Raw genomic sequence first — 15,938 nt, forward strand, 5'->3', positions numbered from 1 at the left:
TAAATATATAAAACATATATTATATGTATAAATTATATATGATACAAACAATATATTATATGAAATCAATTGTTATATTTAAATTATATAAAAACACTTTTTATCCAGGAAAATAGAATAATTCCTTAATTGCCTTCTATGTAGCTTCACTACATTAATCTATAAAATCAAATCACTTCATCTCCCTAAACTTCAGTTTCCTCATCAGTAAAATCAGAAAGTTGACCTCAATTGTAGGACCTGTAGCTACAAAGCCCCTTAATGGTCATCTAGGCAAATCATCAGATCCTGAGGTCCATGGAGACTGGGACTTGTCAACAAAATGGAGAAAATTTGGTAAATAAATTATTCTCTTAAATATTCTTAAAAGAGTAATGTTACTGGAGAAAATGTGTATTGAATAAATTGATAAACAATTGACAACTATAATTTTTTTTAAATGTCATGTTCTCAAGAAAATTTTAAGGAATCACAAAGTCTTAGAGTTTGAGAGAAGGAAGGTAAATCAATTGCCAATTTATCTAACCCATACAAGAAATCTCTACTATAACATACCTGACAAATGTCCATCTAATCTCTTTTTTGAAGACTTGTAAGCATGGAGAACCCATGTCTTCTCAAGGTAGATTGTCATATTTGAACATCTCAAACTATTATGAAGTTTTTTATGTAATAGTTTATTTTGTTCCCTTAGTCATCTCCCCCTCCTCCTCCTTTGCATTGGTCTTCAAACAAATCTTATTTTTTTTCTCATTTGAATTTTATCTTCAAATTTTCTTTTTTTGAGAGTCTTTCATACTTTTTTTGGCCTGCTTTTCCCTGAAACATTTTTTTTAGTTTTTTCAAGGCAAATGGGGTTAAGTGGCTTGCCCAAGGCCACACAGCTAGGTAATTATTAAGTGTCTGAGACCGGATTTGAACCCAGGTACTCCTGACTCCAAGGCCGGTGCTTTATCCACTATACCACCTAGCCACCCCTCCCTGAAACATTTTAATCTGTGGGGTTGAATCTTTCTTCTGCTTTCCCCAAATCTAGAGTTGATGCAGTTGCCCTTCATTCTTTCCCAGTAGTGTATTTGAATTCTTCTGACCTGAAGGGCTCTCCTTCTGCTGTCATCTCTTTTAAACCTACTGGGAATTTTGGTCAAGACACTACAGTGGTTTGCCATTTCCTTTTCCAGTGGATCTCATAGCTTATAATTTACTGAGCTATTCAAACCCTTCTGCTATGGGATAGGGTAGTGATCCACAGTGGGGAAGAAATAATCCCAGTTCTTATGAACCAGTTGAGCCAAAGCCAAAGGGAAACTCAGTTGCAAATATAAAAGGAAAGTCTGATGCTACAAAGAATAGTATTAACTAGTTACACGGAATATTAGATCTATGAACTGAGGTAAGTTTTGTGGCCAGACAGGAGATGGAAAGCTCATTCTTCAATATCTTGGTTGTCACTAAACTTAAATTGACAGGAATGCGTTAGTTTAATTTAGGTGATCACTACATATACTACTTTGGGCAATGTCCCTGAGAAAATTTGAAGTAGCCCTCATAGTCAACAAAGGGTAAGAAAAGCAGTCCTAGGGTATAATTTCAAAAACTACTGAATGATAGCAAACTATTCAACATCATAGTAATATGAGTCCAAATTACTGCATTCACTGCAATTTGGAAAATGCAAGGAAGTTTGAGGAAAACATATACTTCTGATTCAGTGATAAATGACTTGAATCACAACCAATTGTGGAAAGTCTGCAAAGAGTTAGGGTTAGGAGTAACAGATCATATGGATTGATTGATTAAACTGATTATAAAATCCTTATCCTTTGTAATCTAAGATCATGACATCAAGTGAATGATGACATGATATATATATATATATATATATATATATATATATATATATATACACACACACATTATAGTAATTTACTGAGGGGAATGTTATACAAAGGCGTCCTTCTCACTGCCTTTTCCAGAACCATCTTAACTCAGTTGCCTGACAGTATAGGAAACAAGACTTCTGGTGTTGACCTGGATATAGAGAGAGACATTGGCCCTTTAGATATAGGTCTTTTCCATGTAATCAAAATACCATGATACCACAGTAGAGCAGGGAAGAGTGTCAGTATGGTATTTTTATGTCAGCAAGCTTTCTACAGTGGGGTAAAGTTAAACCTATAACTGGATGGTCTATGCTATACAGCTCTGCAGCCATACTTCCCTAGAACTCAAAGACTTTAGTTTTTCAGAAGCTGAAGGAGAAGAATTGAACATGAAATAATTTATTGGTTTAAGATTGGAAAAGCAGTATGATGATACTGTATATTGTCCCCTTAATTATTTAACTTATATGAAAAGTATATCATGAAAAATGTCAGACTATATGAATCAAAAGCTGGAATTAAAGTTGCTGGGAGGAATATCAACAATCTCTGATATACACCCTATCCACTCTGGTAAGTAGTAAGTGAAGAAGAATTAAGAAGCCTCTTAATGAAGGTAAAAGAGGAAAGTGAAAAAGCTAGGTTGAACTAAATATTTTAAAAAACTAATAATATGGGGGCAGCTAGGTGGCACAGTGGGTAGAGCACCGGCCCTGGAGTCAGGAGTACCTGAGTTCAAATTCGACCTCAGACACTTAATAATTACCTAACTGTGTGACCTTGGGCAAGCCACGTAACAACCCCATTTGCCTTGCAAAAACCTAAAAAAAAAAACCAAACTAATAATATGACAATTAGTCCCATCACATCCTAGCAAAGTGAGTGAAAAGAAATAGAATAAGTGTCAAATTTAAATTCTTGGGCCCAAGATCAATTTAGTTGGTTACTTCTGTCATGAAATTAAAAGATGTTTGTTCCTTGAAAGGGATGCAATGGCAGATTGGGATGGCAGAGACATTATCTGGTCATCAAAGGTCCATATAGGCAAAGCTATGAATTTTCCAGTAGCAATATATGGCTGGATTTTGGAAAACTAATTAATTAACTAATTGGAAAGCTGAGTGATGCTGAATTAACTGTTTTGAATTGTGGTTCTGGAGAAGTCTTGAGAGTCCCTTGGATAACAAGGAAATCCAATCAGTCAAAACTAAAAGAAATTAATTCAAGCTCTTCAGTGAAAGGTCAAATACTTAAGCAAAACCTTAAAAGAAGCACAGAAGAATGAGACCAGTATGAATACTATCAGGAGGGCACAGTGGAAACATATAAGTTTATTTTGTTATACCTTGGACTAGGTGAATATCAAAGTGCTGGATGTACTTGAGAAGTGAACCCACAGTTGGTTTATCTAAAGTTGGAACTAAGGCCAAAAGAGGTCAACTGTCTTGTCCACAGTCACACAGCAAATAAGTTTCTGAAAACAGAATTGAACTAAGTTCTTCCTGACTTAAAATCCAACACTGGCATTCCCCCTAAGAGTCTTGAATGGTTGTTGGGAAGAGATGAATATTAGTTGTGTTCCATCAAGAGCCTTCCTTGGGTTCTTGCACATGTACTCACTTCATCTTGTGTAATAGCAGTAATGAGGATTTAAATTGTCTCTCAAGTAACGGTTGTATTCTATACCTTATGAAAGACCTGAAAGGCAACTCTTGACTCTTGTGCAGAGGTCATGACAACTGTCAGCTGAGTGAAAAAGAACAGCATATTTGGGTTTACATCAGTCTGATCTTAAAGTTCCCTAAGGATTTGTGGATGTCAGGGGAAAACGGTACATAATGTATCTCTGGTGGAGAACTAGTAAACATCTCTCAGGTGCTGTATCAATTGAGACCAATTGTAGCTTGCTTGTGTTAATGGAATATTGAAGGTGACAATCTGGGTTTCAATACTTAACCATTGTGATGTGGCACATCACCTTCTGGGAAGAAATTTGCAATAAGATAGAAGCTACTGGTGAAAGGCGGATTGAGCATCAAAGAGGTGATCAGATTTCTAAGACCAGACAAGTATAGATTTGTTTAATACCTAAGGAACACAAGACTAATCTGAAGAAGAAACTCAGCATGAGAACTGTCTCATTGAATGAGTGGATTGTGGTATTACCATGGGAAAAACTCAGAATCTACTTCCATGCTTTCCATATTTTTCAAGAAAGGTATTCACAAAATGTTTTCCATGATTACACACGTAGAACCTATATCAGATTGCTTATCCTCTCAGGGCTAGAGGGGGATAGGAAGAGAAAGAGTGGAAAGAATAGAATTTGGAACTCAATACTTTAAATCCTGTAAAATTAGGGGCAGCAATGGTGCAGTGGATGGAGCATCAATCCTGGAGTCAGGAAGACCTGAGTTCATATCTGGCCTCAGATATTTAGTAAGTACCTAGCTGTGGGATCTTGGGAAAGTCACTTAACCCCATTGCCTTGCAAAAAAATTGTAAAAATTGTTTTAACATGTAATTTAGGAAAAATAATTTTTTTCAAAAGAAAAGGTATCTAGGGGCGGCTAGGTGGTGCACCAGCCTTGGAGTGAGGAGTACCTGGGTTCAAATACGGTCTCAGACACTTAATAATTACCTAGCTGTGTGGCATTGGGCAAGCCACTTAACCCCATTTGCCTTGCAAAAACCTTAAAAAAAAGTATCCAAAGACTGTTTTTTCAGAGACTTGGTACTTCATAATCTTAAGTAGCTTTTCTGGATAATTTCTGGCTGAGGAATAACTGGTTAGTTATTTCCTTGGCCCTTGTATCTGGCTCCATTATGTCCATTTCACTTTGATTCTGACTTGTTTGTCTTAGAGAGTTTGCATAGATATGGTACAGTGTCCCAAGTCTCCTTTGACAAAGTTTATAAAGCACTTTTACATTCATTATGTCATCTGAACCCCACTACAATCTATGTGAGATAGGTACTAGAGGAATAATACTTATCATCATTTTATAGAAAAAGGAACTGAGACTCATAGAAACTGTAGTAAGTGACCTGCCTATGGTCTCACAGTTAGTAAATGTGCAAGAGAAGATCTGAATCCAAGTTTTCTTCATACAAGTCCAACCCTTTGCCCATTATTCCTTGGAGCCTCCTGGTGTCCTAAATGATGTGAGAGTAATTATGTAGTTCTAAACCAAGATTGATTCTACTAGATTGTATTTCAAATTCCTTGGGATGCTATAGTAACTCTATTACATCCCTTGAATATATGTGTCATAGAATATAGAGCTGGTATAATTTACTATCTTTCAACTAAAAGATTTATGTTGCTTTATGAGCTTGATGCTAGAAAATAAGTTAGGCACTGAGCCTCTAAGGAAATGGTCTGTTTCTCTAGCAAAACTGCTTCAGCAAAGAAAACCAGAATTGTTTTCTTTGTTTTCAGGAAAGAATGAAAACAAATCACATCTTAGATCCAGGAAAACTTTATTTCTCCTTTTATTCTTTTGTTTTATTCTTCTTCATTTCTCTATCACAGTCTCTTGGCCTATTGCAAGAAATCATGGATGCATCAGAATCAATCCTCTATGTCAAATAACTAGTGTTCAGTCATCCTAGAATTAGAAGGACTCTATGACCTCAAAGTGTCATATATTTCCTATCTTCAAATAACATGCTTATTTCTAGGACAAACTGGGAACAAAATGACAAATTAAACATAGTTGGGTGGAGGGGTGCTTCTCTATTTATTTCCTGTCTTCAATCTTTTGTCAGTTCTTTCTTTCAGGACAACCAGTCCTTCCAGCTTCTCCCAAGGTTCCAAGACTACAGCATCCAACTCACTTTCCTTTCCTATAAATCTTTGATATTTAGATCTTTCCCATCTCTGACCTGCCTTTCAAAAATGAGTTTGTTTTTATATTCCATCCTTCAAGTTTTCACCTTTTGAAGCTAGTTATGACAAAATAATACTCAGATTATTTTTTCCAGATTATGTGTATGCTTTTTAATTAAAGATCTTTTAATACCTTGGTCATCATGAGGATCACCACTCTGCCAGTATTCTAGGCTAGAAACACTGGACTTGGAGAAAGAGACTTAGCATGCTTGAAGTCAAATTGTATCTTATCTGCTTGCTCTGTGACCATGAACCAATCACTTACTCTCTGTGAGCCTCAGCTCTCTCTTATGTAAAATGGAGATTATACTTACCTAGGATTATGGTATTTAGAGTTGAAAGGGGTCAAGAAGTCCAACTCTTTCATTTTACAGATGAGGGAACTGAAATATTGTCTAGAGTCACACAGCTAATAAGTGATAGGGTGGAATTTGAACCCAAGTTCTCCTGCTTCCAAATTCAGCATTCTATCCACCACACAGATTTGTTTTGAGAATCAAGTGATGTTATGTATGCAAATTGCTTTTTAGCTGTAAAGTATTATACATATTAGCTATTAATATCACACACCACTATGCAACACCACTCTTCCTTCCTAAAATAATGCTCTTTTTCCTCATAAAATTCCTGCTCTACTTTTCAAAAAATACTTTTTGACCAACTCTATAAGTTAAATTTCCAACTCCTCATAAGTTCTGGCCAATCTTAATCATCTCCATGTTGCTAGCTAGACTATCCCAAGGTCAGCTAAAACTATGTCAATCTCTAAAAATGTATCCCATGCTTTCATCTATCTTTTGTGAATTCCTTAATATTTTTCTCAAGAAGATTTCACATCTTAGATGCATTCTTCTGGTCTCTGCTTTCAAAGGTAAAAACAGTATTACAAAATCTAATCAAATTTGGTGTGAAAATATTGAGGAAAGAAAGTACTCCCAAAATAAATGATTCAAAATTCTTAATTTTCTGGTTAAGACATATGTCCTTAAAAATTAACACAGATTATTTTTCCCTTTGCATTCTCAGAAGCTAAACATCATATCTCAGTTGGTCTCAAATAACATACCCAGAGTCCAACCTCTTCCTTTTACAAATTGAAATTTAGTTCTCTAGAATTTTAAGAATATTAGTTTAAAATATATCATTTGTAACCAAGATTACACTAGATTGTTTCTTATGATGGAAGCAATGTAGTGCAACGGAAAGTACATTGGAAATGGAGTCAAAGCACAGATCCCAAGTCCAACATTTGACATTTATTTTGCCAACATAATTCTGGGACTTCTAGGTGGTACAGTGTATAGAGTGCTGGGCTTGGAGTCAAGAACACTCTTCTTTCTGAGTTCAAATCTGACCTCACATACTTCTGAGCTGTGTGACTCTGGGACACTTAACCCTGTTTGCCTCATTTTCCTCATATAAAAAATGAACTAAATAAGGAAATGGCAAACCACTCTAATGTCTTTGCCAGGAAAACCCCAAATGTAGTCACGTAGAGTCAGACATCACTGGAAAACAATGGAATAACAACAAAATGTGAACTTCTTCCTAGGACTCAGTTTTCTCATCTAAAAAATAAGGGGTTGGACTAAGTGGCCCCTGAGATCTTCTTCTCTAAATCCATGATCCTGTGAAAATACCTAAAATCACCAAATAGATGAATGTCGTTTATTAATAGTCTTGGAATGAATATATTCTTTTTTATTGTTTTTGTGAAGCAATGGGGCTCGGTGACTTGCTCAAGGTCACACAGCTAGTAAGTATCAAGTGTCTGATGTTGGATTTGAACTCAGGTCCTCCTGACTCCAGGACTAGTGTTCTAGTTGTGCCATCCAACTGTCCAAATGAACACATTCTAAAGAGGATCAATATTGACATATTAATATGCCTTTGAAGTTTGCAAAGCAAGCACCACTTTAATGGGTTGGTGACCTATGTAAATTATAAGGAAAAATAAAGTAGCCAAGTAGGCTCAAGGGACAAAGCAGAGGGCTTGGAAGGAGTTTGAATGTGTAATCCTGGGCAAATCACTTAACTCTTTGTCTAACTTTCTTCACCTGTAAAATAAACTGGAGAATGAAATAGGAAAGCACTCCAGTTCCCCAAATGGGGTCATGATGAATAACAAATAGGGAAAATGTCTTAAATCCCTTTATCAGTTCCCTAAAACACTTGGAAAGTATTTCAACTTTGGCAGTGTTACTCCAGAGGACCTGATGCACTAATTGTCCATTCCTTTCCCATGATGCCCCAACTCTCATCTGCTTATCTTTACACTGACATAACCTGGAATGCTCTTCCTCATAGAGTCCTCCTCCTCCTGAAGGTACAGCTCAAATACTTTCTGCAGGAAGCCTTTCCTGATCTCCCCAAGACCTAGGCTCTCCTTCCCAAACTTAGTACTTAACTTACTTTTGCGGGGGGGGGGGGGGGGGGGGCTGTATATATGTGTCTGTGTGTGTGTGTGTGTGTGTGTGTGTGTGTGTGTGTATGTATGTATGTATGTATGTATTCACTGTCTTCTCTATTAGAGTGTAAGCACCTTGTGAGTAGACATTATTTTGTTCTTGGCACTCAAATTCCCAGGATCTATTTTAATCAATTCAAATCAGAGACTAATATCAGACAGCAGCACTTACTATATGCCAGATGCTGTACTATGCACTTAGGATACAAAAAATGACAAAGCCAGTAATATTTCTTTCTCTCCATGTGCCCAATAAGAGGAGATGAGTAAATTATTTATTCTTTACTTCATGCCTGCAAGTATGGAATTACTCAGTAGGATTGTATAATATTGTAGAATTCATGCTCACTATATTACATAATAAACTACTTGTTTTAAAAGGTCTAAGATTCTGCAGATTGAAATAAAAATGTGAACCTACAAGCAGAAAAAAAAATGTTGTGAGGTCTGATACCAAACAATTCCTTTTTTTTCCTGGCTAAGTTAATATGGTTTTATTTTTTAAGCTTGCAGGACTATATATATATATATATATATATATATATATATATATATATATATATATATATACATATATATATATATGTATGTATGTATATAGTCAGCTATGAACCACACCCCAGACTGATTTCCTGTGACTTGTGTGTTGCTCTTCATTTTTTCCGTCTATATTTTTTCTCCTCCAACTTCTTCAGAAATGTTATTCCAATTTCTGTAACTTTGTCACCTTTAAGTCTGTCTTGCAAGAATGTAACATCAGCAGTCAAATGAATCTAGAAGAGGAAAATACAGGATTGATTCTTTATTTTTAAATCCCCCCCCCCTCCCATTCAGTTTTCATTTCTCTTAAGGAGTAGTATATCTTTCCTTATGGGAAAGTGAAAGTGAAAATGCTGCTTATGTGCTTAGTTTACAGCACTTAAAAAAATGGTTCTGAGGAAAAATCAGAGATATTAGTTCAGCTCAATTGGAAGCAGCTTTGTCTAAAAATGATCCCCTAAAACTGAGGAGCTGTAGAAGACTGGATCTGCAGCTGTGGGTACCTTTGGGTTTCTTCACTCTAAAGTAGAAAACCCTTTCTCTTTCTCTCTAGACCTACCCCAATCTGAATCCAAATCTCCTGGAATCAGAAATAATTACATCTTATTTTCTGAAGATGAATAATAGCAACTGGCTTAGAGTGAGTATTAGGAAAAGAGGGTAGCTAGGTGGCACAGTGGATAGAGTACTGGCCCTGGAATCAGAAGGATCTGAGTTTAAATCCGACTTCAGACACTTAATAATTTCCTAGCTGTGTGACACTGAGCAAGTCATTTGACCCCATTGCCTTAAATAAAAAAAAATAAGTTTAAAAAAAAGAATTAGGAAAATATATCTCTATGTTATCCAACTATAAAGTTATTTATATGGTTTATTTTTAACAAAATTTTATATTTCTACACTTCCTAAGATTGCCAGCTTACAAAAAAAAGAATGTCATTTAGAACAAATAGGTTTATCAGTAAATAATTAGGTTACTTTTGTGAAGAAACGAAAACTGTAATAAAGCACATTTTGATTTGGTATAAATCATTTTATCGTAAGTAAAATGATATAGTAATTTAGAGACTTTTTAAATCTTTGAGAGCATTGAAATGGCTAATTATGAATATAAAAGTAAAGATTAAAATTAAAAATATTTGATATTCAATATTTGTTTTAAGTGACTCTTTTCTTTTTTCATACTTCTTATGTATACAACTAAAATGTATATCTTCCTAGATTCAGTCATATCTATTCAAATGAGCCAGTGTTTCTGTACTTTCTCATATAAAGTTAACACATACTGCCAATCTGCCAGCAGGTCATGAATTTTGAGGTGAGCACTAGTATATATTATTGAAAGAGAAACTTCAAATTCAGAATTAATGACCCTGGGTTCACCTCTCAAGTCTGTCATTTATCACCAGTGAGAATTGGAGCAATTCACTTAATTTCTTTGGATGTCAGTGTTATCTATAAAATAAGGAAGCAGGATAAAATGACCTTTAAGGTCGCTTCCAACTCTAATTTCTATGATCCTGTGGATTGACATTTAGTGCCATACAAAGTTTGGAGTTAACCTACATCATGAACTCCTACTGTTTATTCTACTCTATTATTCATGAAATATTCATCCTTCTCTCCTCCTAGTCTAAATCAGGGTCAAGTAACTTCTGTTCATCAGTTTCTGGGCTTCCTCCTGTTACCTCTCCCCAATCCCAAGAATATTTAACTTAGGGATAACCTAGGAATATTCCAATATGGAAGGGCATGTAAGAATGACAGTAAATGAGTTTGGAATTGTCCATACTTTTTGATCACTTATATGACTTTCTGTACCCCTTTTTCATTAGTAATGTATAGATAATTACTGTATGATAGACCAATTTGTGTCTAGCCAGGAAAAATGAATGGTGTGCTTTACCATTTCCAGGGCACCTCTGATGACTCCACACAACAAATTACAGTAACAAAGAGAAGATCGCCCTGCTGGAAGCTCTTCTACAAATTCCACCAAAGGATTCTTATCCAGAATTAGAGAAAATTCATTTCTACTTGATTCATTACGTGTCACACTAGGTGTTATTCCCAGGTACATCTTGAAAGCAACCTGAAAAGGGAGGAACTACAATTGTTGTTGACATTTTGACTAGAACAAATATCTTAGATTTTACTTCTCAGGTATCTAGTGATGTCAGTAATGTCATTAACCAAAAAAGTCATGTTTTCAATGATTAATTTTTTACAAAATTTGAAATTCTATTTAATTGTTCAGCAGCATTTCAGAGTGAAATAACTACAAAAATATTTAACCAGACCACACCAAAAAAAGATATATAGAATGTTAAAAGTATGGGAACCACATTTTACAAATGATAAACATGTGAAATATATATAAATATGTAGCTCAATCATAATATGACAAAAATAAATAGATATATATATCAATAAATATACAGCTCAATCATAATATGAAAAAATATCAAAGCAAATGCTTTTCTAAAAGACTTCTCCTTGAAGCAGAAATTGGGACTATGTCTTTCAACTCTGCACAAAGTCATTGTTACAAATACAATTGTAGGTTTTGGAGTGTGTTCCTCTCTCAGGAAATACTTTCCTATTGATCATCTTAACTTTCTTTATAAAAATATACAAGGGGAATCTTTAATGGATGCCTATGAACTGGACAGGAGAAAGGAAATAAAAACTTGATTATGTACAGTTTAAAGAACTAAATATGAAAAAGACAAATTCTTAATATTCTTTCCAAAAATGAAATAGCTTTAAATTAAAACAAAAATGCCTAAAAAGACCTCCTCTGAAAGAAGATGGCCAATGTTGGTATTGAGTGTAAGTAGAATAGGCAGCAATATCTTGATCTATAAAATGAATGAGTTGCACCAGATGGTTCCCAAGATCTCTTCTAGCTCAAACTCTAGAATCCTAACAAAATCCTAGATCCTAATAAAACTACTATTGGACAGCCTCTTAAGGTTTAAAAGACATGCTCCTCACAAGGACTTTGCTAGGTATACCATTCTATGTTATTTTCATTTTGTAGCAAAAGATACTGAGGTCAGGAAGTTTAAAGACTTGACTACAGTGTCATGACTTTGACTCAACCTCAGCCTTCTGTTTCCAAGATCCCTGTTGTATTCTTTTACCCTTCAGATTCAAACTCACAAATCATTATCAGTCATTGACATCTTAGTGTGGACTAATTTGCTGGCTCCCAATCACCACCTTAGTAGACCTTGTAAATGAATCTTGGAATAGTTAAGTTTTGAGTAAGTAGAGGGAGAATTCTTCTATAGAGAGCAGATTTGAAGATTATATTTGGAAGGATTATGGGCCTAGGCAATCAGGGAAGCTAACCTCCAAATGAGACTATAAATGATCTTAGTTCTGAGGAACTGCTTGAATAAAGAACAATAGAAGAACATTGAAGATAAATCTGCCTCCTAGTCAATGTTGTCTAGGGCCAGCCCTGTACACAGAAATTTCTGTAGCGATCACAGGTTTTCAGAGAACTGTCAAAACACCCTGAGATATAGATAGTACACATTTTCCTTCTTTTTTTTTTCTTTTTTTAAACAGGTGAGGAAACTGAAGCACTGAGAGATCAAGGAATTTCTGTAGAGTAACAAAATTAACAGTCTTGCAATTCAGTGAACTGAAGGCAAAGGATTTAGTCTTAAACACTGAGGTTTTTTTCCTATTTAATATCTGGGTTATTTTATTCAAAACACTTAAGGTTGACAGATCTCAGTCTTAGATTTAGACAAATCACTGGAGGCAGGCAGATCTCAGCCTTAGTTTTCTCACCTATAAAATATTTAAGTTGAATTACATGGTCTCTGGCAACTAGATGATTAAGTGAATAGAGCAAGACCTGAGCTCAAATCCAGCTTCAGATACTTTCTTAATTTGTGACCCTGGGTAAGTCACTTAGCTTCTGTTTGCCTTAGTTTCCTCGTCTCTAAAATGAGCTACAGAAAGAAATGGTACTTAACCCCACTGCCTTGCAAAAAAAAAAAAAGAAAGAAAGAAATGGCAAACCATTCCAGTATCTTTGCCAAGAAACCCCCCCAAAAGGGCTTAAGAAGACATGAAAAATGATTAAAATAATGACAATGGTATTTTTTTTAGATTTTTTTGCAAAGCAAATGGGGTTAAGTGGCTTGCCCAAGGCCACACAGCTAGGTAATTATTAAGTGTCTGAGACCAGATTTGAACTCAGGTACTCCTGACTCCAGGGCTGGTGCTTTATCCACTGTGCCACCTAGCCGCCCCAACAATGGTCTTTTAAGATTTGCTCTTTTCCTATGAAATTATATTGCTGGGGAAGTGGGGAATGGAGCCAAAATGTCAACAGAAGAAGAGCCTCTCTTAGGTGCTCTCACCATAATATTTCAAAAGTCATAAAATTATGACTCTAACTAAATTTTCAAGAGACAGAACCACAGAGGGGTTCAGTGAGGCAATTCTCCAGAACAAGGTAACCTGGAAAATAATGGAAAGGCTCCATTCCACAGGGTTAGAAGGGCAGCCTGCCAGAGTGAAGGAACTTCAGCCTCCAGGAGGCAGTCCCAGGGCACCTGGGAACCCAAATCACAGGCAATTTCCTGATCTACACCCCGGGGAGCACTAAGCACAACTTAGAAGATCAGTGGGGAGCCCAGATCCAGGAAAAGGAAGCAGGCAGAGCTGGTAAGCAGGAGCCCCCAGGCAACTGAGCCTTGAGTGCTCTGAATACTAAAGGTAGGGGAGTGGAGAGAGACTTCCAAGGACTGTTCTCTGTACCTGAAACAGGACTCTGGGGCTCTGACCACATTCAGATCCTGAACACAGTCTAGGACCCCCATAGAACATCAGCCCCCCCCCTCACCTCAGCCATGTGGCAGAGGGGTGCGCTTGTGGTCATTCACAGACCAGGAAGGAAGACAGAGCTTCACACACTGAGATCCTTATGGGGGGAGGGTGTACCAATAATACTCAAAAGTTCAGGAAGCATCCCAAAACCAGGCACAGGCTGGGGAAATGAGTAAGCAGGGGGAAAAAAGGAACCTGACCATTGACAAATGCTTTGTCTAAAATCCCAAGGAGGATCAAAATACTCCATCAGAAGATGAGGAAGTACAAGCTTCTGCATCTAAAGACTCCAAGGAAAATGGAAACTGGGCTCAGGCTATGACAGAGCTCAGAAAAGATTTTGAAAATCAAGTAAGGGAGAAAGAAGAAAAATTGGGAAAAGAAATGAGAGAGATGTAGGAAAAACATGAAAAAGAAGCCAGCAACCTAGTCAAGAAGATCCAAGAATCTAGAATGGAGCTAAAGGAAGCTGTTGACTTTATGAGAAGTCAAGACATAATACTTCAACACCAAAAGACTGAAAAATTAGAAGAAAATGTGAAACATCTCATTGAAAAAATAACTGATCTGGAAAACAGATTCAGGAAAGATAATTTTGAAATTGTTGTGATAGCTGAAAGTCATGATCAGGAAAAGAGCCTTGACCTCTTTTTTTTAATTAAAAATTTTATTTATTTTGAGTTTTACAATTTTTTCCCCCAATCTTACTTCCCTCCCCCAACCCCCACAGAAAGCAATTTGTCAGTCTTTACATTGTTTCCATGTTGTACATTGATCCAAATTGAGTGTGATGAGAGAGAAATCATATCCTTAAAGAAGAAACATAAAGTATAAGAGATAACAAGATCAGACAATAAGATATCAGATTTTTTTCCTAAATTAAAGGGAATAGACCTTGAACTTTGTTCAAACTCCAAAATTCTTTCTCTGGATACAGATGGTATTCTCCATTGAAGACAGCCCCAAATTGTCCCTGATTGTTGCACTGATGGAATGAGCAAGTCCATCAAGGTTGATCATCACCCCCATGTTGTTGTTAAGGTATACAGTGTTTTTTGGGTTCTGCTCATCTCACTCAGCATTAGTTCATGCAAATCCCTCCAGGCTGACTTGAATTCTCATCCCTCATGGTTTCTAATAGAACAATAGTGTTTCATGACATACATAGACCATAGTTTGCTAAGCCATTTCCCAATTGAAGGACATTTTCTTGATTTCCAATTCTTTTCCACCACAAGCAGGGCTACTATGAATATGTTTGTACAAGTGATGTTTTTACCCTTTTTCATCATCTCTTCAGGGTATAGACCCAGTATTGGTATTGCTGGATCAAAGGGTATGTACATTTTTGTTGCCCTTTGGGCATAGATCCAAATTTCTCTCCAAAAAGATTGGATGAGTTCACAGCTCCACCAACAGTGTAACAGTGCTTGACCTCATTTTTAAAGAATTCCTACAGGAAAATTGCCCAGATATCCTAGAAGCAGAGGGCAAAACAGAAATTGAGAGAATCAGCCAATCTCCCCTAGAAAGAGATCCAAAAAACAGACAACCCCTAGGAATATTATAGCCAAGTTCCAGAACTCCCAAGTCAAAGAGAAAATATTACAAGCAGCCAGAAAGACATAATTCACATATCATGGAGCTGCAGTCAGGGTCACACAGGACTTAGCAGCAACTACATTAAGGCTCATAGGGCTTGGAATATAATAATCCAGAAGGCAAAAGAGCTCAGAATGCAACTAAAAATCAACTCCCCAACAAAGCTAAACATCCTCTTCCAGGGGGAAAAGATGGACTTTCAATGAACCAGGGAAATTTCAATTGTTCCTGTTGAAACAACCAGAGCTGAACAGAAAGTTTGATGTTCAAATACCTGACTCAGGTGAAGCATAGAGAGTGGAGGAGAAGGGTAAAATATAAAGGACTTGATGATGAACTTCATGTATTCATGAATAGAAAAAGGATACTGATAATACTCATATGAAACTTCTCAGTTAATAGAGCAGGTAGAAGGAGATTTTATAGATGAAGCACAGGAGAGAGCTGAATTTGAAGATACAATATATTGTAAAAATGGAGTCAATGGCTAAAAGGGAAATGTAATGGGAGTAAGAGAAAGGAAAGGTAGAATAGGCTAAGATATTTCATATAATAAGAATTTTTTATTATTGCAATGAGCTATTGCAATGATATGGAAGGGGGAAGGCGAGGAGGAATGAGGGAACCTTTTCTCTCATCAGAGGTGGCTTGGAGAGGAAACAGCATATATACTCAATGAGGTATAGACATCTAGAAT

The 15,938-nt window shown here is 36.3% G+C and overlaps 1 protein-coding gene across 2 annotated transcripts in view; it reads right to left on the reverse strand.

Moving 5' to 3' along the window:
- Positions 1 to 8,853: 8,853 nt before the first annotated feature.
- Positions 8,854 to 15,938, reverse strand: part of TRAPPC3L (trafficking protein particle complex subunit 3L) — a 77,658-nt gene continuing 70,573 nt past the window's right edge. For both annotated transcript variants that reach the window (XM_074190237.1, XM_074190236.1), the window contains 2 exons: positions 10,692 to 10,877; positions 8,854 to 9,018 (listed from right to left, as the gene is read on the reverse strand). In XM_074190237.1, the coding sequence (XP_074046338.1) occupies positions 8,899 to 9,018; positions 10,692 to 10,877 (306 nt within the window). In that variant the 3' untranslated portion in view covers positions 8,854 to 8,898. The remainder of the gene's footprint in view (positions 9,019 to 10,691; positions 10,878 to 15,938) is intronic.

This window comes from Macrotis lagotis, chromosome 5 (genome assembly GCF_037893015.1).
Source record: "Macrotis lagotis isolate mMagLag1 chromosome 5, bilby.v1.9.chrom.fasta, whole genome shotgun sequence".
NCBI classification, from domain to species: Eukaryota; Metazoa; Chordata; class Mammalia; order Peramelemorphia; family Peramelidae; genus Macrotis; species Macrotis lagotis.